At 34.1% G+C, this 24,959-nt stretch overlaps 3 protein-coding genes and 1 long non-coding RNA gene across 4 annotated transcripts; 2 read left to right on the forward strand and 2 right to left on the reverse strand.

Annotated features, from left to right (window-relative positions):
* The first annotated feature begins 772 nt into the window (after positions 1-772).
* LOC120135113 (21 kDa protein-like) lies at positions 773-23,292 on the forward strand. Its single transcript, XM_039151464.1, has 3 exons — positions 773-1,481; positions 3,240-3,244; positions 23,279-23,292. The coding sequence occupies exon 1, from the start codon at positions 835-837 to the stop codon at positions 1,450-1,452; it is 618 nt and encodes a 205-aa protein (XP_039007395.1). The 5' UTR covers positions 773-834; the 3' UTR covers positions 1,453-1,481; positions 3,240-3,244; positions 23,279-23,292.
* LOC120135112 (21 kDa protein-like) lies at positions 8,676-9,474 on the forward strand. The gene has a single exon (XM_039151463.1). The coding sequence runs from the start codon at positions 8,680-8,682 to the stop codon at positions 9,361-9,363; it is 684 nt and encodes a 227-aa protein (XP_039007394.1). The 5' UTR covers positions 8,676-8,679; the 3' UTR covers positions 9,364-9,474.
* On the reverse strand, positions 13,840-17,099 carry LOC120135111 (monocopper oxidase-like protein SKU5). The gene is made up of 9 exons (XM_039151461.1): positions 16,703-17,099; positions 16,248-16,357; positions 15,884-16,154; positions 15,667-15,805; positions 15,168-15,534; positions 14,720-15,085; positions 14,548-14,626; positions 14,166-14,365; positions 13,840-14,084 (listed from the first exon to the last, which is right to left on the reverse strand). Exons 1-9 carry the CDS (start codon positions 16,841-16,843, stop codon positions 13,979-13,981), a joined length of 1,779 nt encoding a protein of 592 aa, XP_039007392.1. The 5' UTR covers positions 16,844-17,099; the 3' UTR covers positions 13,840-13,978.
* On the reverse strand, positions 20,015-20,531 carry LOC120135115. Its single transcript, XR_005517226.1, has 3 exons — positions 20,439-20,531; positions 20,281-20,345; positions 20,015-20,155 (listed from the first exon to the last, which is right to left on the reverse strand). It is a non-coding gene; the product is annotated as an uncharacterized LOC120135115 (long non-coding RNA).
* Positions 23,293-24,959: the final 1,667 nt, after the last annotated feature.

A 24,959-nucleotide genomic window follows, 5' to 3' on the forward strand; every position in this document is an offset into this window, starting at 1 on the left:
ACTTTAGATTTATATAAAAAGTTGAATGTAGAAAAATAGTGAATGGCTCCACACACTTTTAGGTACATGGAACTTAAATACAACATGATAATTAAACACACTTTTCATGAGTTTAAAAAAAATTGTTGTCAAATAGTGATAGGGATACTTGTGATCTGGATTAATCGATAATATGTATATAATTGTATCTTCGATATCTCCATAAATATATATATTTAGAATATAAAATATTTAAAAAAAAAAAATCAATGCGAGATTTATATTATTAAATTTTATATTAATAAAACATTAATTTATTCAAATGTTTAAATATAAAGTGTTTTAGAAACACACCATAGTACCATACATTTTTTTTACAAAGTTATTATACTTCTTCTCTAAATATTAACAAATAATAAAAAATAATTTACACAATGTCATCTAGAAATTATTTTTGAAATAAAAATTAATTTATTTTATAAAATTATTTTTCAAAATCTATTTTCAATCAAACAAAATGCCGTAAAATCTTTTGTTGTTCGTCTTTGTTAATTTTATTTTGGAATAATTTAAAATAAATACATAATAATATATGTTTAAAGATAACTCTTACTCTTTAAATATTAATCGTTTATATCTAAAACATTTATAATATTCGAGTTTGAATCCTCAAAAAATAACAATAATTCATTTATTACGAAAAGTTATGATTGGTGGCGTCTTAGTTAACTTCGATTCCTTATTTGTGGGAACCACAAAGCTTTAATCTTCGTCTATAAATTCACCATTTTCCAACTCACCAAAAACAAATTCGTGTTCTTTTTAAGTTTCCCATCAATCCCCATTAAAAGAAAAATGGTGGTTTCATCTTCATCTTCACGCCATGGACTGGCAATCCTTTCCATCATCGTCATCCTCCAATTCACGACCTCCATAGCCAAAAGCTTCAACAACACACCATATCACCACACAACAAACACCGAGTACATCAGATATTCGTGCATGGCCACGACGTACCCCAGGTTATGCTACCGTTCCCTTTCGATCTACGCCTCCAAAATCAACACCAGCCCCAGATTGTTGGCCCAATCGGCGCTCATAATCACCTTCAAAGCCAGCAAATCGTCGTCCAGGCTGATGAGGAAACTCGCCAGAACCCACGGTTTGAAACCCCGGGTCGCGGCGGCCATGGCGGATTGCATCGAGTTGATCGGCGACTCGCTGGACGAGTTGCAGCAATCGATCGGCGAACTCGTCCTGTTGAAACGCTCGAATTTCGAACTCATAATGAGCGATGTTCAGACCTGGGTTAGTGCCGCGTTGACGGATGAAGACACGTGTATGGATGGATTTGCGGGGAGAGCCATGAATGGGTACGTGAAGACGATTGTGAGGAAACGGGTCGTCAAAATTGCTCATTTGACGAGTAATGCATTGGCTCTCGTCAATAACTATTCTTCTTCAGTGTCTTAGATCCCTTTGATTTTCTCGAGAAAATTTTGTTTTTCTATGTTCTGTCTGGGATTTGCTGCAGTTTTGTGTCTTGTGGTTCGTGGTTTCTGTAACTGTTATCTGTTTGGATATGGAATTTTCTCGGAAAATTTACCATCAGCTGTAAATCGATGTTTTTATGCTTGAGTGAAGTTCTTCTTGGAACCGACACTCACTTTAAAAAGAATATGCAATGCGGAAGTTGTGCTTTATAATCTTGACACGTCAAAAAGAATATATTTATAACTTTTTATTTTCGAGATAATGTACTTAAAAAGAATTTTATTTTAAAAAATTTATTTTAAATTAATATATATTCTAAATATTCTCAATCATTTAATAATTAATATTTAATTATATTACTATAATACTTGATATTCGAATCTATAACTTTTCAAAAGAATAATAATTTTTTAATCATCGAACTTAATCAGAAAAAAAAACTTTATTTACAAGTCAATTTAATGTCTTTGTTCAACTAATTTTAAAATAAATATTTCTTAATTTAAAATTATGTGTTTTAAAGCACTGTTTCAAACATTATTATTAGGTTTTAAATATTTTTAATTTATAAATAATAAAGAATTTAAATAATATAGAGATTATATTATTTTAAATATTAAACTATTATTATTATTATTTTCGTGATAACTTAAATGATAAAATACATTCTTACCACGTATATTTAATTTATATTAGATTATTATAAAATAAAAATATTAAAAATATATAAAGCTCCATGCGGTAGTGGGGCATTCACTATGGTGTATTTATAATGTATAAATTAAAAGTTTTTTTTAATAGTTTAAAGTGATTACGAAATAATATATATTCATAATTTTCTTAATTCACATATACAATAAGTTTTATTGACGTAATTGTCATATACTTTGTTTAGAGATTAAGATTTATTAATTAAACTTAAGATTTGCACGAACAAAATGACTTTAATATTAAAGTTATAGTTGTTATCTTTACAAATATCAGGTTCAAGCATGTCATTTTTAAGGTGTTGAAAATGATTATAAGTATTTTGAACATATATTGTCTTGTAATCACATAGACTAATAAAAAAGTTGATTAGCTAACGATTTTCATCTAACATGAATTATTTTAATTAAAATTAAAAGCTAAAATACTTTAAAAAAAATGAGAGTCAAAATGACTATTTATACAAATGTTACGATAATTTTATTCCAAGTCTTATGTCATCACCTAAAAAGCTAAAATATTTTTTTCTATGGATAATACTGTGACATAATTATAGAGTATCGTATCATTAGAATAATTAAAAGTTTTAATTTTTTTTGGAACATGAAACGCTAGCTTTATTTCATTTAATGATGTCCAAGAAAAACGTGTCCCCTACTTAAAATGGGATACACCTTAAAGACGTGAAAAACAAAAGCAAATGAGTTGGCCTTCCCTCTTTTGCTTTAACCGGTGAATAGTATAACTCGACGAAGCATGACTCGTCATTTAGGGAGGATCTAACCATTTTTTGTCCTCTGCCGCTTGGATCTCCACACAACGGGTCCCCTATTCTACACAGGAACTGTCCTCTTCCCCAAGCTCAACTCCGGCTGTTAAAAGTTACGTCACCAAATTCCCTCACCTGGGGATGAAATGGAAAGTGCATGCATGAAACGATTCTGCCTTTCTTCTTGCTTCCCAAACCCAAGCGTTGATTTCAGAAAAGTCGGCTCTTATGAAGCTAATTTGTTTATCACTGACCTGGAATCGCACTCGACAATGATTCGTCGTAATCCAAGATCTGTTGCTAAATCAACCGCACGGATTGTTGCCTTCGCCTCTGCCATCAACACCGAGGCAACATTCGAACTAAATTGATGAGGGTTTTATTCTGTTAATATTTTGTTATTAATTGATCCGTGTTATATTTTTTATAGTGGTAATTTGGGTTGTTTTTATTCGAATTTGTGCATGACTATTTTTCAGGAAATAACATTAAAAGGCGAATAAAACAGATTTTTCTATTTATTCAGGAATTTTATTTTGTTAGAATTAAGAATTATAATATTTTTAAGAGTTAACATTTTATTTTCATTAGGTTAACTCAAGACTATAAATACTCGTAGGGATGAACTTGAGAGATGTACAAGTTTAGAATTCATAAAAATTGATTCTGATTTTTCTTTTGTTTTTGGTTTTAGTTTAATAAAATTATTTTTCTTCTTCATCTTCTTTTCTCTACACGCCAAGTATGATCTCTGTCATCCTTGGCTAAATTTTCTTTTAGTCGATGATCTCTACCATACTTGACTAAATTTTATTATAGCTGAGCGAAGACTCGATTCATTCTCAGAGAATAGCAAAAGTGCTTCAATCTTCATATTTCTTTCTTGATTTTCGACAAACAAGGGTAGGCAATCGACCTTTCTTCAGGCATCTCAATTTCTTCAATCGAAAGTGCGCAGTTGGTTTGATCAACGTTGTGATCTACAATTAGGGAGAAAAACCGGCTTGTAGCAAATTCAATTCCCTAAGAACTATCTTAGCGGCAGTCTTCTAAGGGATATTAAGATCAGATTCGATTCTCATCTAGACACCATAATCCGAGCACGAGCTTTTTCAGTTCCTAACCAGCATTGGCGTTAATATCGATAACCGATACTAATCCAAACAAGGGCTAATTTTCAATGATTGGCTTTGGAAATTAGTTCACCAGAGAGAAGAGTGAGTTACAAGGGTTGTGCCTTGTAGACTGTAACCGAAAAGTATCCAAATTAAAATATATTTCACTCATCGAGACGGATTGAGGTGAAGCTAGAGGCTATCTCTCATCTTTATTATTTCTTTACAATTTACTTGTTCTATTTTTTATTATTGCTTTGGCTGTAATTTTATTTTATTTATTTAGTTTACCTTACCATTCAAACCCCCATCTTTTTAATTTTCTTGTTTACATATTTCTTGGTTAAATATCAATTCAGATTGAAATTAGAAATTTCTGAATCCTTGTGGACCGACACCCTTATTTTCTACATTACATTCTTAGTATAATTATTCGAGAAAAAAGAATAATTATTTGATAATTACGACACTTATCATAAATCTTCGACATGCGCCAAAATAAAGCCTTTATTATCTCTGATTACAACCCATGAACAAGCTTCTTTCTTGTTTTGTACAAAACGAGCATCGAAATTAACTTTAACCACTTGGAAAATGGGCGATTTCCAACGAACAATTGGTGCTTCACGCAGTCCTCGGAGACGAGTTGGCCCTGGAATAGTCAAGGTACTGGGCATGGATGGAGGTAATTAGTTCTTCTTGTCTTGAATTTTGACCTTGATGAATGAGTTTGTTACGAGCAAACCGTAGCATTCAAATGGCTACCATGATTTCTGGATGTTTTGATGTATGATTATTTTTAAATAACCATGATAATCACTATGCAAAGTTCACATTTGCTATGTGAGGGGCCACTGATACCCCAAAACTTGCCAAACCTGCTGAGACAAATGACGGTCCCGGGCTACATGCACTCCAATTTCGATCCTCGTAGGGAACTTCGAATAGAAAGAATTATTGGTTATCTGTTTTTGGAATAGATCGTGTTTCGTTGGCATAAAATTGAGGAGAAACTTCCAAATTTGCAATTCGATCTTACGTCGACACGTACACGCCCAGATGGTTCTAAGCACTTCCACTTCACCAGGGGAAGCAATCCCATCTTCCAGCAGCAAGCGATAGGCACTTCACCAGGGGAAGCAATCCCATCTTCCAAAAGCCCTCGTGCTCTCCAATACTCCTCCAAATATAAGAAGACGACGAGGAAAAAAACCCTCCTTTTGGAAGGGATGTCTTCTTCTTCCTCTTTAAAGGTTTTGGAACATCTATGCTGACTCGAAAGCATAAGCAGCCCTTATAACCCAACGTAATCGCCTTCGCATCAAAATCAACATATTCACCTGTGAAATTCCCCGGTTGCTTAGCGACTTGTTCAGAAATAAAGCCCAAGGGTAAATCATTTGCCAACACTCAACACCCCACAAAATTAAGATCAACCACTCTTGAATTCTCATCATTCAGGATCCGATGAAGAATCAAGACACAGGAATTAAAATACCAAGGACTTTCACCCCAAATCCTCTTTACATCCACCTCGTGATAAAGTCTGAACAGATATTGAGTTGAGTCAAAAAATTTCGAGTTATTCAAGTTGATGAGTCTTATTTTACAACTCGGAGTTGACATGGAATTTTTTCGAGTCGAGTCGAATTTTTGAGTTTGTGTTTAAATTTAATTATCAATATTTATAATATTATGATATTATTTGATTTCAATTTAAATGGCTTTTTATGATCATGTACAATACATATATATAAATCCATTACCGTGTGATTTTTTATAAAAATACAACACATGTATATTTCTTTCATATGTGATATACATATATCATACATAATTGAGGAACTCAACTCAAACTTGAAAATTCATCTACTAATTACTAAAAATTTCAAGTTATTCGAGTTATATTTTACAACTCGATTTGAACTTGAATTTTTTTCGAGTCTAGTCGAAAAAATCGATTTTTTGAGTTGAGTTTTGCTCACTTGTGAGGAATCTTTCCACCAAAAAATTCTCAAATGATATCAATGGGGCAGTACCTAATTGTTCAAATTGAAGAACTTCCTCCTCCTCCTTACCTAAATCCAACCCCTAGTTCATGTACAATACCCTCATTACTTCTCGTCTCCTTCTTCAATCACTTGAAAATGATCACAACCCTCAAATCGTAAAATCTCGACCAAACGGTCCAGGTGCCTGAAAACCCTAATATTGGGTAGGTTCAGTTAATTTTAAAATTCTCCAAATTAATTAAAAGTTATAGTTAAAAGACCAGGTTACGATAGTTGGCAATTTTTGATATTAATATGAACAAAAAGTTCAAGGACTAAATTAAGAGAATTATTAAATTTAGGGATTGAATGTTGCTTTATCTTTAATTTTTTTTATAAAATGAATATTACTCCTCCATAATTTTAAACAGCATAATAAAAAATCAAGTCATCAAAGTTAACCATCATGTTAATTTAATTACCACTGTAAAAAAATAAAATCAATGTCAACATTTACAAAGCGTGTTAGTATACGATCAAATAAGCATATTGTATAAAAATCACGTAGAATTTATAGATTAATCGGTTAATAAATCGGATGAAATCACATTGAATTGATAAAAAAATATAGTGATTACTAATTTTCATTGTTCACTTTCAAATTTATCAAGAACTAAATTATTTTATTTTTTTCAGAGGGACCAATTTTTCCAACATTAAATCGAAAGGGACCTAAAAGAATTTTTTTCCTCCACTCATTAACTTTGTTGATCAATCTTTATCATGATCATCTACATCGACATTACTGGTGGAGAACTTCTTGTCTGATTTTGTTTTAATTATTGTTCCATTTGAAAAAAAAAATCATATTAAATCAATATATTAATATAAATTAAATGGTGATTGAAAATGAAATTTTTGTAACAATAAAATAAAATTGAATTGAAAATGGAACACAAGATTTAAGATATTTTGGTGCGTCACGGAAGTAACTAGGGATAGGCATGGGTCGGGGCAGGTCGGATTTTTAGTTCACTCGATCTGACACGAAAATTAAAAATTCCTCATCCGATATGAATTTGACCTGATTTTTAAGATAAAATCTAAACTTGACTCGACCCGACTCAAAATAATATATTTATTAAAAAATATTATTTATATTCAATAAAAATAAATATTTAATTGAAATAAAATAATATATAGAGGGGTATTATTGTAATTCTCTCTAAATATGTAAGGTGAAATTACAATTTTTTTTGGATCGGATTGGATTAGATATTTTTTATCTTAAACCCTTACCCAATAAGACTTGAATACAACCTTAAAAAATTTGATCCGACCTAATCCGAAACGAAATTCTTTTAAAATATTTGATCCGATCAGGTCGTGTCAAAATCCGACACATGTCCCATGCCCATCCTAGAAGGAACCATATTGACAGTACAGTCAGGGCATTAAAAGCTAGACAATGCACTTGTATGGACATGGATTCTCATGTTTTTTGAGGCCAACTTCAAACTTTACAAGACATGACATGAGGCCACATTTTCCAAATTCTAACATCACATGAAATACAATTCCATTATTATTTTTATAAATATCATAATTTAACTTAATTTATTTACATGGCTAAAAAAATTATTAACAACTAATCGATTTAATAAAATTAAATACTAGACTTTTCAAGTAAAGTTATAAGCAGAGACAGTTGCATTAAGCATTTTAGAGGTCAAATACATCCTATTATTTCGAAAAAAGGATTAAATTTAATATAATGTATAAGGGAAAAAAATTGCATACCCATATTAATTTTAAGAAAAGAACATTGACCCAATTCTTAAACTTTTGAATCTGTCACTGATTATAAGTTCGAATTTTGACGTTGTGAATGAAGTAAATTGAGAGAGAGTATTACTATAACGTGTCTCTGCGGTACATGATTCACATTAATCGATTACTAAATCAAATAGAAATTGTTAAATAATATTAAAAAAACTCACAAAGTGACATTAGTGGTTAAAGAAAGTGTTGTTCTCTCTGAATGTCTTGGGTTCGAATAGTTACATTTGCAAGGTGTATGTATTTGTAATTGATTTGAAAAAAAATACTAACTAATAGGAGTGGCTTAGAGGATTGAATTGTTAAAAGCAAAAACAGCTGATATATTATTAGTAGAATTTTTTAATTTCACATGCAAGAATTAAATGAATGCCATGTGTTCACTTTTAATTATTTTTTAATTTAAAAATAATAATGAAATAACCAAAACGAAATTGCAAAGACATGCGGTAACCTTTAGCGGTGGTGGATTTTGGGGAAATAGTTAGGGTCTAATTGATTTTAATTTTTTCTGGAAGCTCAATTAAAATTTTCAAAAAAGAATTTATGGGTCTAACTAAAATTTCTTAAAACTTTGTACATTTAATGAGATTTTTAAAAAAATATAAGGTTTAATTATAAATAGTAAAAAACTACATTATGATAGAAAAAGATTACAACATTTCTTGAATAATTAAAACCATCGCATCAACATAATAATTTCTGAGATTTGAAGGGGGAGAAAGGGGATTTCTATAAATTGGGTGTCCAAATTCATTAAAATACACAAACAAATATAGACCCGATGGCAAGAAAATTCTCAATTTACGCTTTAATATTTCTTGTTATTATTCTGCAGTTGTCTTCTTATTTCAATCCGTGCTCGGCCTCTAATGGCAGTCACAAAGAGTTCATAAGAAACTCTTGCAGGGCAACAAGCTACCCCAAATTATGCTTGAAATCTCTAGCACGCCATGCCAGCAAAATCAGAGGCGACCCCAAGCTATTGGCCCATACGGCGCTCAACGCGACGTTTTTCGCCGCGAAATCGACGTCGAGGTTGCTAAGAGACATGTCGAGGATCCATCGACTGAAGACCAACGAAGAGGCCGCCATGACGGATTGTGTCGCGGACATAAGTGACTCGATGCAGAAGTTGCGGATGTCTATAGAGGAGATGGACCGTGAAGGCGATCGCGTCCGTGCCGGTGGCTCGGATGTGCTTCGAGTTCAGATGAACGATATACAGATGTGGGTTAACACGGCGTTGGAGGAAGAGGAGACTTGCATGAATGCGTTGGCTAACATAAAGATCAAGGCGAAAATGAAGAATGGGGTGAGGAGACGCATCGTTAAGGTTGCGCATTTGACAAGCAATGCACTGACACTTGTCAAGAGCTTTGCCTTGGCTCCAAGGAATGAAAAATTACCTTTAAAGCCCTTATTTTCCTCTAGGAAATACATTGAAGAAGGCTTATTACCATACTAAAATACTATAATATTGATAAAATAAATTCCAAGTGAATGTTTCAATAGTTTATTATTCCCAAATGTAAGGAAGTAGCCCTTCTTCTTAATGATCATTATTGCTATTGTGATATGTTATCTGTAATTTATTAATTTTAATAGTATAACTTTTAATTAATATGCTCGGTTATTTTTTTAATAACTAAAAGAATACAATAAATCATTATCTTTTAAAAAACTATATCTGGATAATGAAAATAAAAACATATATAAAATAATTAAATAATTCAACCAAACAACTTAATAAAAATAAATGATATGAACAAATATCACCATCAACGTTGATAATTCGTTGACAACTGACTTTATCGTAACTCAAGCGAGACTTATTTAGGATTACTGCAATTATCTATCAGTGTGAGATAATCAATCTTGAAGCCTAGTGCCATAGCCACAATTTGGTGAAAGTGAGCACGTGCCTATCCTGGAATTCAAATTTTCTTCTGTTAGTTACTTATTTTATTAGATAGTATCTGCCTTGAAATTTTTCGTGCTCACCCTAATTTTTTTTATACATCCCCATTTAAAAATTCTATATTGTTAACATATGTGTTCATACCCTAAAAAATATTTCTGAATCCACCACTGCTAAAGCCTCAATTAATAATATATCAACAAAGTATCCAATTAAACGCCACTAATCAAAATACTCTAATACCTTGTTATAAGATAAACGACAAATATAATGATCGCACAATAAAAATACACTAAAAATGTACTTTAAAAGTCATTTAAAAAACTACAAGCGTAAGAAAAAAATCCAATAACATCAAAAAGAAGTATATAAGAAAATTTAGAAGAAACTACTTTATAATCCTAATTTCTCTAGTATCTATTTAGAGGGACTTAATTACAAAGAAAATCTACATAGAAAGAATTTTATTCAATTTGAGTTTTACTCAACATTGAAAGTAGATATATTTCTTACTTTCAATTAAAATTATTTCTTACTTTTCTCATTTTTTTTAAATATATATCTTTATTAATTAAATAAAATTAAGTACGTGTCAAACTCTACCAAAAATATTAAAAGAAATTGCACATACATCAAATAGAAATTGACAACTAAATCGAAGAAAAAAAATTATATTACAAATGTGATATAAAAAATATGAGTAAAATAAAAAAAAATTTAGATTTTTTTATAAAACTTTGAAGTACAATTTACTTTTAATTATTAGATCTTTTATTGACTTTGGCCAATCAATCTTTGCATGATTGCTTACAAGCTGATCACATAAGTTATTATTCGACGACTAAAGCATATCAATCTCTGAGAATGTCATCGTCAATCAAGAAGTCATCCATTCCGTGAGCTTGAATAAAAATAAAAAAGGATGGATGACCGTAAAAGTTGACCGAGAAGCCTTTTGACAGAATTCGTTGGGACTTCATTCAGGATACTCTTCTTGATGCGGGGTTTCCGGTTAGTTTCGTCTAGCTCATCATGCAATGTATTAGTACCTCCTCGATGCAAGTTCAATGGAATGGTGTTCCATCCCAATCTTTTCTTCCTCAACAAGGTATCCGCCAAAGAGATCCTTTATCTCATCTTTTTGTCCTAACGATGGAGAGGCTTGGTCCAAAAAGGTGATTGGCTTCCTTTTCGATCCCTTTGAAATGGGCTGCATGTGTCTCATCTCTTCTTTGCAGATGACATTGTCCTATATGCACAAGCCGAAATCATTGATGCTATACTATCGGAGTTTGGTTACTTCTCAGGCCACAAGGTTACAGCAGACTCGGCGCAGCACACCTCGGTTTGCACCAATACCAAGAAGCTGTTTCGGCTTACAAGAAGGGCCTGGAGATCGATCCTAATAATGAAGCATTGAAATCCGGCTTGGCTGATGCTCAATCGGCGGCGACTGCTTCGACTTCTCGAGCTATGTCAGCATAGCCGCAGAATCCATTCGGTGACGCTTTTCAGGGGCGGGAGATGTGAGCTAAATTGACGGCGGATCCGACTACTAGGGTGTTTTTACAGCAGCCGGATTTTGTTAATGCGGTGCAGGAGATTCAGAGGAATCCTAGCAAATTGAATGAGCATTTGAAAGATCAGAGAGTTATGCAAGCTTTGGGTGTTTTGTTGAATGTAAAGCATTGACATGGTGGTGGTGATGACATTGAGGTTCCAGAGGCGGAGACGCCTTCACCTCCGCCGCCTTCACAACCTGCCAAGGAGGAATCGAAGAAGCCAAAGCCTGTGCCTAAACCGGAACCGATGGAAATCGCGGAAGAAGAGAAGGAGAAAAAAGAGAAAAGGCTAAAGCTTTGAAGGAAAAGGAGACTGGAAATGCTGCCTATAAGAAAAAAGACTTTGAGACGGCTATTCAACATTACACGAAAGCAATGGAGATTTATGATGAAGATATTTCGTATATCACAAATAGAGCTGCTGTTTATTAAGAAATGGGCAAGGTATGGTTATTTATTTTTATTTTGCTTAAAAACTACTGTAAAATTTACTTCTTTCATTGTAGTTGTTGCTATGAGCTTTATAAAAAATGTGGAACTTGTTGGTTGATTAACATTCGTGCTGATATCGCCTCGGAGTATAAAAATGTGGGTTTTGTTTGTTGATTAGCATTCACACTGGTATCATGTGAGAGTATAAAATAATTAATGACTACATAGTTCACCGTTGGTCCTCTTCATCTCTAAGATGGTTCCCTGCTTTTACAAGCACTCTAATAGTGGTTGAACTGGTAAAATTATATCTCGAAAGGTATTTTAATTCTTAGCATGATTATAAAGTATTAGTTTATGGTGGTTTTGTCTTGTATGTTCGGTCATGTGATGCTAAGTGTGCAGAATGTAAATCATCTGCTTACTTGTGTTGGTATTGAGCAAGAGTTTGTACATGCGCAAACACATGTTTTGTTCTTCAAAAGAAAACATGAGGTGTCATAATTTACCTGGTTCTCTCGACTATTATGCAGATGTGTAGAACAGATCAACAAAGCTCGTCGAGGTGATTTGAGCCCTGAAGAATTGAAGGAAAGACAGGCAAGTTATTCCATTTTTCGTTTATGTTGTTTACACCTACTTTTTGAAAATCGATTGGAAGGCCCTGACAATGTAAATCTGGTTAAATGTTGGGCAATTCAAGTTCCGGAAATTCAAAACATTCTCTCTGATCTAGTCACGATACAGGTAAGTACTGAAAATACACGAGTATAGTTGTGCATGACTTGAGAAATTTCCCTTTGGCAATGCTTTTTTGGGGTGGAAAAGTGCTTTTTGACTTTAAAAATCAATTGTGTTGAATATTAAGTCATACAAAATTTCATGGACTCCACCATATTTAAGGTTTTACTTTAAAAAAAATTCGTTTTGACCGTAAAATTAATGTGAAATAGATAAAAAAATAGAGAAAAAATTTGACGATGAAAACGGTGGTTTTAAACCAATCCTAAAAGTTAAGATTTCTAGTTTTTTTTCTCCTTTTTCAATAATTGCATTTGAAAGCGAATTATAATTTGAACGTTACTAAAGTATGAACTCTACTCAATTATGTATTTATATTTTATTGTAATAATTTAACACAAACATCTTTAAAAAATAATGTATTATTTTAATAATTTATTTAATTATTTTAAAATAAATAAAATTTATGATTTATATATTAAAATATTAATGATGAGTTATATAAAACATATTTTTATTATAATTATATTTTATATTTGTATTTTTTATAGTTTAAATTGATATAATTCATATATAATAATAATGTCTTTGAATTTATTATAGTTTAAATTGATATGATTTATATATAACTTTAAATATAATTTAAATGTTATATTTTTAATTTACAACATAATGTTTATAGTGGACATTTTATTTTTAACAACAATCCCAAACAATTAAATTTTAAACCATACTTTTATACAACACTTTTAAAAGTCGGTTTCTAAGTCACTTTTCAAAATTCATACCAAACAGACCCTACATATATATCTTTTTAGGAATATATTAAATATAGATTTAAATATACTAAAAATAACTTAATTATGATGTAAAATTAGAAAATGATACAAATTATTATATAAATTTAAATATTCGACACTATAAAAATAATATGAAGGTGGACATAAATGTAATGCACAAATGTCTTGAACTCAAAAAAAAATTATTTTGTTTGATCAAAAATTGATTTTTTTTAATTAAATCGAATTTTACTCGCATCATATTACATGGTAATAGGTTGTATCAATCAAACATTATTATTTTATTTTGGGCAATCATGGCTTAACACGTGAAATGGGCCTAAATATACATGCATATTTTTACATGCATGAACATGTAGATGTATGTATGCATGCATATAGGCATGAGAAAAGAACTTAAAAGCAAAACGCGGAAACAGTCGTAGGTTAAAGTGTATTGGAAATTCATCAGAACAAGGAACCCTTGGAACAATGCACTAACAACATCATGAACCAAAAAATAATGATCAAAATAGCCCAAGTTTCATCATATCAACGAACACTAGCACACCTAAAAACATACAAACACAGACCTTACTTGTGAACCACGGTTTCGGACGAGCATGGACTGCCCCGAAAGAAATGTACCTAGCGGGAACCGAGAAATAGTGCCGAGGCAATAATCAGCACCACGAAGAACGATTTTGATCTACCGACGATGATTGATGTAGCCGATGAGGAGACATCCTGCGGCCTGAAAGAGAAATCAAGTAAAACCGTTACGGGCCTGAAGAATATAGCTTTTAAGAGAATACAATGGGCTCATGTTGCTTACTTCTGTAATTTGCTGAGGGCGCCGCAAAAGAGCGCATTGTCGGGCATAGGCAACTCGGTTTTGTTCGTAGCCTCGGGATTGACAACTCTGACATACGTTTCTTGGCCAAGATACCATGAGTCGAGATTTTCGGTTCGAATGTTCCATACTCCGACGTTGTCAAGTGATATCAAGATTGCGGTCCAAGCACCGGGATAAACCTACAAAGACCAAGGCATGAAGGATCTCTGCAGGCATTTTGATGCTTAATGCATGAATATCACTGCAAACTATGCTAAACATAATCATTTGTAAACGAAACCGAAAACAACTAGCATATCAGAGTCTAATCATTGAAAACAGTGTTCTTTACCAGAAAATATGGACTTTTCCAAAGCCTAACCTGTGTAGTGGAGCGGGCAATCCCATCCCATTTGTTATATGTGCCCCTGCTATTCTCCGACCACTCGCCGTAATCCATCCTGCAACAACAAAATAATGAGTTAATGTCGAAAATCACAGTGCTTAATGACATGTTAACACATGAAAATGTGTTCAGGAAAACGAATTCCTACCCCACGACGAAAAATGCATATCCACTCATGTGATAGGTATGCATCTTGGTGTCATTGTTCTGTAGGATGACTTCCATAAATCCCCTAAATGTTCCGTTTATGACGGATGTTTCCATTTTTGGTGGCCCTGTAAGTGGTTTAGTGGGAAAATCTAGTTTATATACTCCCTTGAGCTTAAACTGGTCGGCAAGCCGGATCGGTGTTGCAGGATTAACAAAGGATATCCCGCTTAGTGTTGCTCGTTTTTTCCCCTCGATAGTCTCCGGTGGCTTGTTCCTCAAAACGTAAATTTCGGTCACATTGATTGAACCATATCTAAATGATCCCTGAGGGTTCGGGCGAGCACCACTGGCAGATACATTCCATCTGCATAATTTAAGCACAGAAAGTTACGTAACCAAGTAAAACATAAAGATAATTTGTTTTTGAACCACAAAGGAGAACCAACCTGATAGATCTAGCTTGGTTCATCGAAAAGGTTTTGTCGTATTCGTCCTGCGGTGGATCGGGGAGGGGACCGGCTGCCTTTCCTTTCGAATTAGAATAACGCAAAATGGCAACACCGGTAACTTGTTTCCACTGCGATTCATTCACAAACCTTGCACTAGCAACAATATAGTAATCGGTACTAGCATTCTGATCCGTGGTTAGCAGAAATGAATAAGACTGCCCTACATGTATGTCTAAGCTAGTGTAGTTCTGCTGCACCGTATACGATCCCTCTGTCTCTGCAAGAAGTAAATTATGACTCTGAATCCTGAAATTCAAGGAGGTCGATATTCCCACGTTGTACACTCGAAGGCGATAAGTTCTCCCTGCCGATGTAACAAAAATTTAGTCGCTACCATGACCTATAATTACACAAGCAATTGAACTAACATATTCAAAAATGAGTTGCAGTTAAGCAAATCATCACAAGTAAACAATGCCTTGCATGAGGTAATCACCTGGATGGACATTAATCGTTTCGTAATCGATCCCATCAGGTACAAGAGTATCGTTATATCGGTAAGGGCCTTTGCCGTTAATAAGAACTCCATCTGGCATCCCTAGAGCTTGTCCAGCATCAAGAGCCTTTCTCAAAGCCTGCAATCCAAGAGGTATCCCCGTTAGGCACATCGAACATTATACCCTACGCGTTATATACAGTAACATTATACGAACCGTGTGATTTCGTGTGTACCAATCACCAATCAAGATGGTAATGTCCTCGTCAGGGGTGTCGAAAGGAATGGGAATAATCGCTCTGTTGTTGATAATAAAGCTACCAAAACCACCAGCAGCCCTTTGGAAATGCAGAGATGGGAAGTAGAAGAAACTACCGATCTGGTCCTTAACTTGGAACTGATAAGTCCAATTCCACTTAGGCGGAATTGGACAATTAGTTCCGAGCAGACCGTCTTGCCACGAACTACGCCGCTGTTGAATCCCGGACCTAAAAAACATCAAACATTCAACCAAATCATCCACGTCAGTATCTTGATATCACTTTAACAAATCTAGACTGCAAAATTAAGTAAGATCCTACCAATGCATGAGTAAACTCTCGTCCAATTTGTTCCGAACATTGACGACGACATTATAGTTAGTAGTGGCATTGATGGTAGGGCCTGGAAACTTGTTATTTATAGCAATAACCTACAAATTAATGCAAGATTAAGCAACCATTAACACAATTCTAATAAATCATTATCCCCAAACCTCACTTAGCTAAGCAAAGTTCAAGGATCTGCGTTCTTTTTTTGTAGATCTGAAGCTAAAAGTTGCTAATTATAGCAACATTACCCTAAACCTCACTTAACTAAACAGAGTTCAAGTAAAAAGGAGCTGCATTTTCTTCTTTTTTTCCTTTTCTTTTTCGTAGATCTGAAGCTAAAAGATGGAACTTTAAGGTGTTTAAAGGCAACCCATTTCTCAGCTATGACGGTTAAGCAAAACCACACAACATGTACTGAAAAACAGTAGAGGAGAAAGAGGAGAGACCTGTTGGGGAACACCCAACGGGGAAGCAGTGACGTAAGAGACCTCAAAATCATAGGTAACAAACGGATCCTCAGCCAAACACAAGCTGGAAAACAGAGCAATGTGGATAAGAAACAAACCCCAGAACTTACTCAAGGCCATTTTTTTCACACACAGACACAAAATTCTCCTTTTTGGGTTTTTTCCCCCTAGGAAAATTTGCAGGTAGAAAATTAATTTTTAAAAGGTTAAAACTTTGCTGGGTTTTACATTATCTGCTAGGGAAAAGAATAAAAGGAGGAGAAGGAACCAGAGTCTCTAATCTAAAGATAGAAACTTTGAGTAAGAGAGAGAAAACAGCAGGAACGGGTATAACAATTTTTGCTCTTTTGGGGTGTGATTATAAAATAATTGAAAAATCAGTTTGATTATGATTGGAATAATAAAAAAGCACTATTTATGTTGGACATTAGCCTTTATTCATTCCAAATTAGGGTTAGTTTAATATTGTTTAAGATTAAATATTTACTGTTACAGTTAAAATATATTATTGAGAAAGTAAATGATTTTTATAGGATAAATTATATACGTGGTCACTTATTTATTTTTTGTGTTTTTATTTTGGTTATTCGATTATGTTTTCTTAAAAATTATATCTAATGTTATGTTTTATTTCTCTTTTGGTCATTTGTTGTTAAGTTTGATTGTTCATTTAACGAAAATGATGATACGATATAATATAAAAATAGTTTTAGTCCCACACTCTCTATCAAATTGATAATATTTCAACAAATCTTTAATATTTAAATTTAATAACTTGTTAATAATTTAAAATATAATGTATCTGACCACAACACACATCATTTATTGATGTCCATTTGTTCTCGACTCATGGAGTTGAATCCTTACATAATTTGTACGAATTAAGTGATCTCGTGGTAAAATATTTGTTATTACTTGAGGTTTCGGATTCGAGCACCAGAATATTAGAGGTACGAGCTTCTAATGTCAATTGGTTAAAAATTATCTTTAAACATATAATATCTTGTATTACCCTAAATTAATAAAAATATTATTTCATAATTTTTATTTACAATAAAAGTCCAAATGATAACATCATTAATTATTGATTTCAGTTAACCTTTTTATTAGTATGTAATGAACAGAGACATAGCTAAGTATAGTCCCAAGGGACTATTGTCCTCAAAATTTTTATTATTAAAAAATATATAGGGATAAATTCTTATTTAAACTTTTAAATTTTAGTTTATTTTGATTTTATACTTCTCTTTTTATTGTTAATTATATTTTTTCTTCCTTTAATTGCGATCTTGACTCCATCTCTAGGGATGAATACAAAATATTATTTATTTAAATACTCTTAATTATTTGACAATAAACGCTTATGTACCCCTTGCATATGTGATACTCAAACTCAAGACCTCAAAGAATAACAACAATCCCCTTAATCATTGAGGCACTTGATTCATGTCATTTCAGTTAAACTTAAATATACGTTATCGATTGAATTTTATATTTTAATTAACATTTATATATAAGAATATCTCATATACAATTTTAACGAAATCAATGATACTTTATATTTTTATCTAGTTGGTTGATTATAATGTAATATTTGTTCAAAATCTTTTCTAGTCATTGACAATGCACAAACACTTTATAGATGCATTTGCTCGAATCTAGAAAATCAAGAGAGAACAACACTTCCTTTAACCACTGAGGTTGCTCAATGGATTAATGAGACTTTAATTTTTAAATAAGAAGATTAGAGGGAGTGAATTTCACGAATTAAAAAATGGGAAGACTAAATTTTAAAAGTTTGAAACAAACGGGGGACAGAGGTATAATTAATCTTCTGACAAAGATTACGGTTGTTAGACGGTTAAGCACATGATCACATGTGGACATTCTTCAATGAAAATCAAATAGATTTTAGGTTGGTTAGAAAATAACAGCCACGTGTCGCGGTGCTGACTGTTAGTAAAAAAAGATTAAAAGAATTTATGAACCAGCACCAACCATGGTTAATGGTGGAAATAGTATGGTTAAATGATAAAGAGTAGGGTAAAATACACAATAGTCATGTTATAAAACGATCATCCAACTATAGAATGTTATTTTGTTATGTTTCTCGATTATTAAAAATTACAAAATGATAATCCAACTATTAAGTTATAAACTCATCATTTTTCATTAAAAAAATAACGTTTGTATAAGCTGGATGTTAATATGATGACTAAGACATGATAGTCTTTGAGATTATAGAATCATAATTTATCATAACATAGTCATCATGTTAACGTTTAGCTCAGAATACTATCAATTTTTTAACAAAAAATGATGAGTTTAAAGCATAATGAATAGTCTGATGACCGTTTTGTAACATTTAATAGTCGAGCGAGCACGAATCAAACGACGTCGGTAGTAAATGAATTATTATTATTCCTTAATGTCTCGGGTTCGAGCATCAAGAATATCTATAGACAGCTATAAAAAAAACTGTGTCATCCTCAAAGCTATCGAATTTGGGGCAACAACAATTATAAAGATGAAGGCTTTGCCATGTGCTTGAATGCAAGTATCCAAAACAATAGTCTTTACGGGTTACCAACATTCAATTTCAGATTGCTATAAATCAGCATCATGTTCATTAGTACCATAAAAGGATAGAGGATTGAAGATCAGCTCTAAAGACCCACTAAACTGCTCTGCAGGGAAAAGAAGAAAAAAAAGTGTAAACATAATGGAGTCTGTATGTATCATCTTATTTTATACCCCATGAGATGTGGATCGAAGTGGAGGATGCCACTTTAGACATTCGGTGGCGGCCACATCTTGCCAAGTAATTCCTTGACTTCGTTCGATTAACATATCCATCCAGTCCGGCAGCTAGAAGCTCCACAGATGCAGGTCCCATAGCCGATCCAAGGCTTAGTTAATCCCACTTTGTGAGCTGAACATAGAGAGAGATATCAGTCAGCATAACAGTTTCAAAGACCTTAACCAATGCCTGTCGAGTGTCGACCCGATTAGCAAGGAGCTAAGTGCCTCTTATGTGAGGTCTCGGTTTTGAGTCTTATGAATGAAAAAAAAATAAGTATTCCAAAAAGGAGAGCGTTCTCCAGTTTAGGGTTCGACCTAGCTTGACTACTGAAATATTCAGGGCCCAATGTGGCTACTGGATACTGGCGGTATAGGACTGAAAAAAGAAAGATCATAATCTTGACGATAATGGTTATAAAGATCATAATCATTCACAGTGTCACTAGAATGATTTCGTGCCCAATCCTGAAGGAAAAAAAAAAGAATGTGTTTCAAGGATGATAAAAGATCGAGGTTTGCAGACGAAAGTCAACAAAGGTTTTCAGAAAAAAAAGTTTACCCTAACACAGCCGACAAAAAATCTGGATAACAGAAGCACCAGCTTGGGCTGCAGCTGCAGCTTGAGCAAAGCTGAAGCAAAAGCAACGATTAGAAGAAAGGGACGTAAAGTCAGGTAAGTGAGATTGCTCTTTCTTTCAAAATCTAGCATATTATAATCAAGCAAAATCAATTGTCAAGTATACATAATCGTATACCTATAAACAAAAGTCAAATGTATTTCTATACCCTCAGATTCAAGCAATTTCGAGGCTTCTATTCCCTGGATAACCAACAAGCAATAGTAAGAATAATTCAGCTTTTATATTCCAAGACTTACCGTCTTTACGAGTATTTACACAATCAGTTGAGATACTTGCCAAGTTGAAGGAATTTTAAACAGTAAACGCTCAGGAGGAACATCAATCTCATTATACAACTTAAGTAAGTCATGACGCTGTTGAAAATAAAAGTCTAAAACAATGGCTAGCAGCCGGCGGCTATTGATTCAAAGATGGCTGCAATTTTGGTTGAAATTCATGGATGGTAAAACTATACATTTAGTCATTGTATTTTTAAGGTATTTTCAAGATTAGTCCTTAAAGGTTCTACTATAAATACCCTAGCTCATTTAGTTTCAAAACCATCCCAAAACATTCTAGCTTTCTTCCAATACTAGAGAAAAATTAGAGAGTTTCTTGAGAGTTGTTTTCTCCTTTTTATCAAGAGAGAATTATCATTGTTTTCTCATTGGTCGATTGAGAGAAGTTGTAATTCCTATTTTCTCATAGTGAAATTCTTCTACCATTGCCTGTGGTTTTTACCCTATATTATTTAGGGGTTTTCCACGTAAATTTTGTGTCTTCTTTATCTTCATTTTTATTTTCTCAAATTATCAGTTGCGATTTTACTCTATCTGATAGCCGTCTTCTGCAACAATTGGTATCAGAGCTAGATTAGAGTGTGTAATATCTGCTTATTGTCTTTGTGGTTGCCACCAAAAGGTGGATCCTCCAACATAAGAAAATAAGAAGTTATTACCCATTCTTTGAAGATTCCAGAGAACTATTCACGATAGTGAAATAGTAAGAGCTATCCGTAAAAGAAGTTATGGCAACGAAATTTGATATTGAAAAATTCAATAGGAAAAATTTCTCATTGTGGAAATTGAAGATGAAGGCCATCCTGAGGAAAGACGGTTGTCTAGTAGCTATCAGTGAAAGGTCGGTGGATTTCACAGATGACAACAAATGGATCGAAATGGACGGGAATGCTATGACAAACTTTCATCTAGCATTAGCAGATGAAGTATTGTCAAGCATCGAGGAGGAGAAGACAGCTAAGGAGATATGGGATCATATCACCAAATTGTATGAGGCCACATCGCTGCACAATAAAATTTTCCTTAAGAGGAAATTGTACACTCTCCGGATGTCAGAATCTACTTCAGTGACGGAGCACTTAAACACGCTGAACACTTTATTTTCTCAACTTACATCCTTAAGATGTAAAATAGGAGAACAAGAACGTGCTGAACTTCTACTTCAAAGTCTACCGGATTCGTATGATCAACTCATCATCAACTTGACAAATAGTAATGTCACCAGTCTAGTCTTCGATGACGTTACAGTTGTTGTTCTACAAGAAGAAAATCGGCGCAAGAAAAAGGAAGACAGACAAGTAAATCTGCAACAAGCAGAAGCATTGACAACGATGAGAGAGTGATCAACAGAACGTGGCCAAAGCAGCAGTCACAAATATGGTAAATCCAAGTCGAAAAGCAAGAAGAATTTAAAGTGTTACAATTGTGGAAAGAATGGTTATTTGAAGAAGGATTGTTGGAGTCTAAATAAAAACTTCAATCCACAAGGCAATACCGCAAACACTTCAGATGATGGAGATGCTCTATGTTGTGAAGCGTCAACCACCGTGGAAGGTAGAAAAAGATATGCAGATATATGGCTCATTGATTCGGGAGCAACATATCACATGACCTCAAGAAGAGAATGGTTTCATCATTATGAACCTATCTCAGGAGGATCTGTGTATAGTTGCAATGATCATGCCTTAGAGATCGTTGGTGTGGGAACCATCAAAATTGAAGATGTATGATGGAACAATCAAAGTTGTTCGAGATGTGCGGCACGTGAAGGGCCTGAAGAAAAATTTATTATCCTACGGATTGTTGGATAATAATGCAAGCAAGATTGAGACACGGAAAGGAATCATGAAGGTGTTCCGTGGAGCGCTTGTAGTGCTGAAAGGCAAAAATATAGCAGTAAACTTGTACATGCTGAAGGGAGAGACTTTGCTAGAAGCAGAAGCCTCTGTTGCCTCATGTAGTTCAGATTCTGCAATGCTATGGCATCATAAACTTGGACACATGTTAGAACAAGGAATGAAAGTCCTTGTGGAGCAAAAGCTACTTCCAGGCTTAACAAATGTATCACTTACTTTGTGTGAGCATTGCATAACAAGTAAGCAGCACCGGGTTGAAATTCAACACATCAAATTCTAGAGGCAAAAGTGTTCTAGAATTGGTTCACTCTGATGTATGGCAAGCACCGGTTACATCCCTTGGCGGAGCAAAATACTTTGTCTCATTTATTGATGACTACTCCAAGAGATGTTGGGTGTACCCTATTAAAAAGAAGTCAGATGTGTTTTCAACTTTCAAAAACTTCAAAGCGCAGGTGGAACTTGATTCTGGAAATAAGATCAAGTGTTTCAGAACAGATAATGGAGGAGAATACACAAGCGAATAATTTGATGACTTTTGCAGGAAAGAAGGCATCAAAAGACAGTTCACAGTGACGAACACTCCTCAACAAAATGGAGTGGCAGAGCAGATGAACATAACCTTGTTAGAAAGAACAAAAGCAATGTTGAGAGATGCAGGCCTAGAAAAATCATTTTGGGCAGAAGTAGTCAATACCGCCTGTTATTTGGTGAATCGAGCTCCATCAACTGCAATAGAGCTGAAGACACCAATGGAGATGTGGACTGGAAAACCAACTGATTATTCAAACCTCCATGTATTTGGAAGTATAGTGTACGTGATGTACAACTCCCAAGAAATTTCAAAGTTGGATCCAAAATCCAGGAAATGAAAATTCTTGGGGTATGCTGATGGAGTAAAGGGGTATCGCTTATGGGATCCCACTGCCCGCAAAGTGATCATCAGTAGAGATGTTATCTTTGTAGAAGATAAACTACAAAGAAAAGAAGACGATGATAGCGCTGAAAAATCAGAGACTACTCAGATACATGTGGAAAAAGAGTTTGAACAAGGAGATTCTTCTGAAGCAGAACCAGCACATGATGAACAAGAACCAGAGAGTTCTGAAGCACCAACAACTCGTCAATCAGATCGTGTGAGAAGACGTCCCAATTGGCACTCAGATTATGTTATAGAAGGTAATATTGCATACTGCCTTTTAACAGAGGACGGTGAGCCATCAACATACCAGGAGGTAATAAACAACTCAGATGCTTCACTATGGATGAAGGCGATGCAAGAAGAAATTGAAGCCCTTCATAAAAATAATACATGGGACCTTGTGCCACTACCACAAGGAAGGAAGCTAATTGGTAACAAATGGGTCTTCAAAATCAAGCGAAATGGTGACGATCAAGTTGAGAGGTATCGTGCAAGACTGGTGGTCAAAGGATATGCTCAAAAAGAATGTATTGATTTCAATGAAATATTTTCTCCTATGGTTTGACTAACAACAATTCGAGTAGTTTTGGGAATGTGTGCTACATTGGACTTACATCTAGAGCAGCTAGATGTTAAAATAGCTTTTCTTCATGGAAAACTTGAAGAAGAAATTTATATGCCCAAGCCTAAAGGTTTTGAAGAAAAAGAAAATAAGAACTTGGTTTGCAGGTTGAACAAATCTCTTTACGGTCTAAAGCAGGCGCCGATGCGTTGGTATAAGAGATTTGATTCTTTCATTATGTGCCTTGGATACAACAGACTTAATGCAGACCCTTGTGCTTATTTCAAGAGGTCTGGTGATAACAATTTTGTTATTTTGTTGTTGTATGTGGATGACATGTTGGTTGCAGGACCCAACAAAGATCATATTGAAGAATTGAAGGCACAACTGGCTAGGGAATTTGAAATGAAGGACTTGGGATCAGCAAACAAGATTCTAGGGATGCAAATTCACCGAGACAGAAGTAATAGGAAGATTTGGCTTTCAGAAAAGAATTACTTGAAGAAAATCTTGTCACGATTCAGCATGCAAGATTGTAAGTCAATTTCTACCCCTCTTCCTATTAACTTCAAATTATCCTCCAGTATGAGTCCTAGCAGTGAAGAAGAGAGGATGGAGATGTCTCGAGTACCGTATGCATCAGCAGTGTGAAGTTTGATGTTCGCTATGATATGCACAAGACCAGACATTGCACAAGCAGTGGGAGTGGTTAGTCGGTACATGGCGAATCCAGGCAAAGAGCATTGGAATACAGTAAAGAGGATCTTGAGATACATCAAAGGGACCTCAAATATTGCATTATGTTACGGAGGATCAAACTTACTAATCAATGGGTATGTAGATTCTGACTATGCAGGGGATTTGGATAAAAGCAAATCTACTACAGGATATGTGTTCAAAGTTGTTGGTGGAGCTGTAAGTTGGGTTTCAAAATTACAGTCAGTTGTGGCTACATCCACAACAGAGGCAGAATATGTAGCAGCTACACAAGCCAGTAAAGAAGCAATTTGGTTGAAGATGCTATTGGAGGAGCTTGGGCACAATCAAGAGTACGTCTCTCTGTTTTGTGACAATCAAAGCGCCTTGCATCTAGCAAGGAATCCAGCATTTCATTCAAGAACAAAGCACATACGAGTTCAATAACATTTCATTCGTGAAAAGGTGGAAGAAGGAAC

This window comes from Hibiscus syriacus, unplaced genomic scaffold (assembly GCF_006381635.1).
Source record: "Hibiscus syriacus cultivar Baekdansim isolate YM2019G1 unplaced genomic scaffold, ASM638163v2 tig00110602_pilon, whole genome shotgun sequence".
Classification (NCBI taxonomy): domain Eukaryota; kingdom Viridiplantae; phylum Streptophyta; class Magnoliopsida; order Malvales; family Malvaceae; genus Hibiscus; species Hibiscus syriacus.

Coding starts and splice junctions, on each gene's coding strand:
- LOC120135113 (XM_039151464.1), top strand. CDS start 835: ATGGTGGTTTCATCTTCATCTTCACGCCATGGACTGGCAATCCTTTCC.
- LOC120135111 (XM_039151461.1), bottom strand. CDS start 16,843: ATGGCCTTGAGTAAGTTCTGGGGTTTGTTTCTTATCCACATTGCTCTG. Junction 16,358..16,702: donor CGTTGGGTGTTCCCCAACAG/GTCTCTCCTCTT, acceptor ATTAATTTGTAG/GTTATTGCTATAAATAACAA. Junction 16,155..16,247: donor GAGAGTTTACTCATGCATTG/GTAGGATCTTAC, acceptor GATGTTTTTTAG/GTCCGGGATTCAACAGCGGC.
- LOC120135112 (XM_039151463.1), top strand. CDS start 8,680: ATGGCAAGAAAATTCTCAATTTACGCTTTAATATTTCTTGTTATTATT.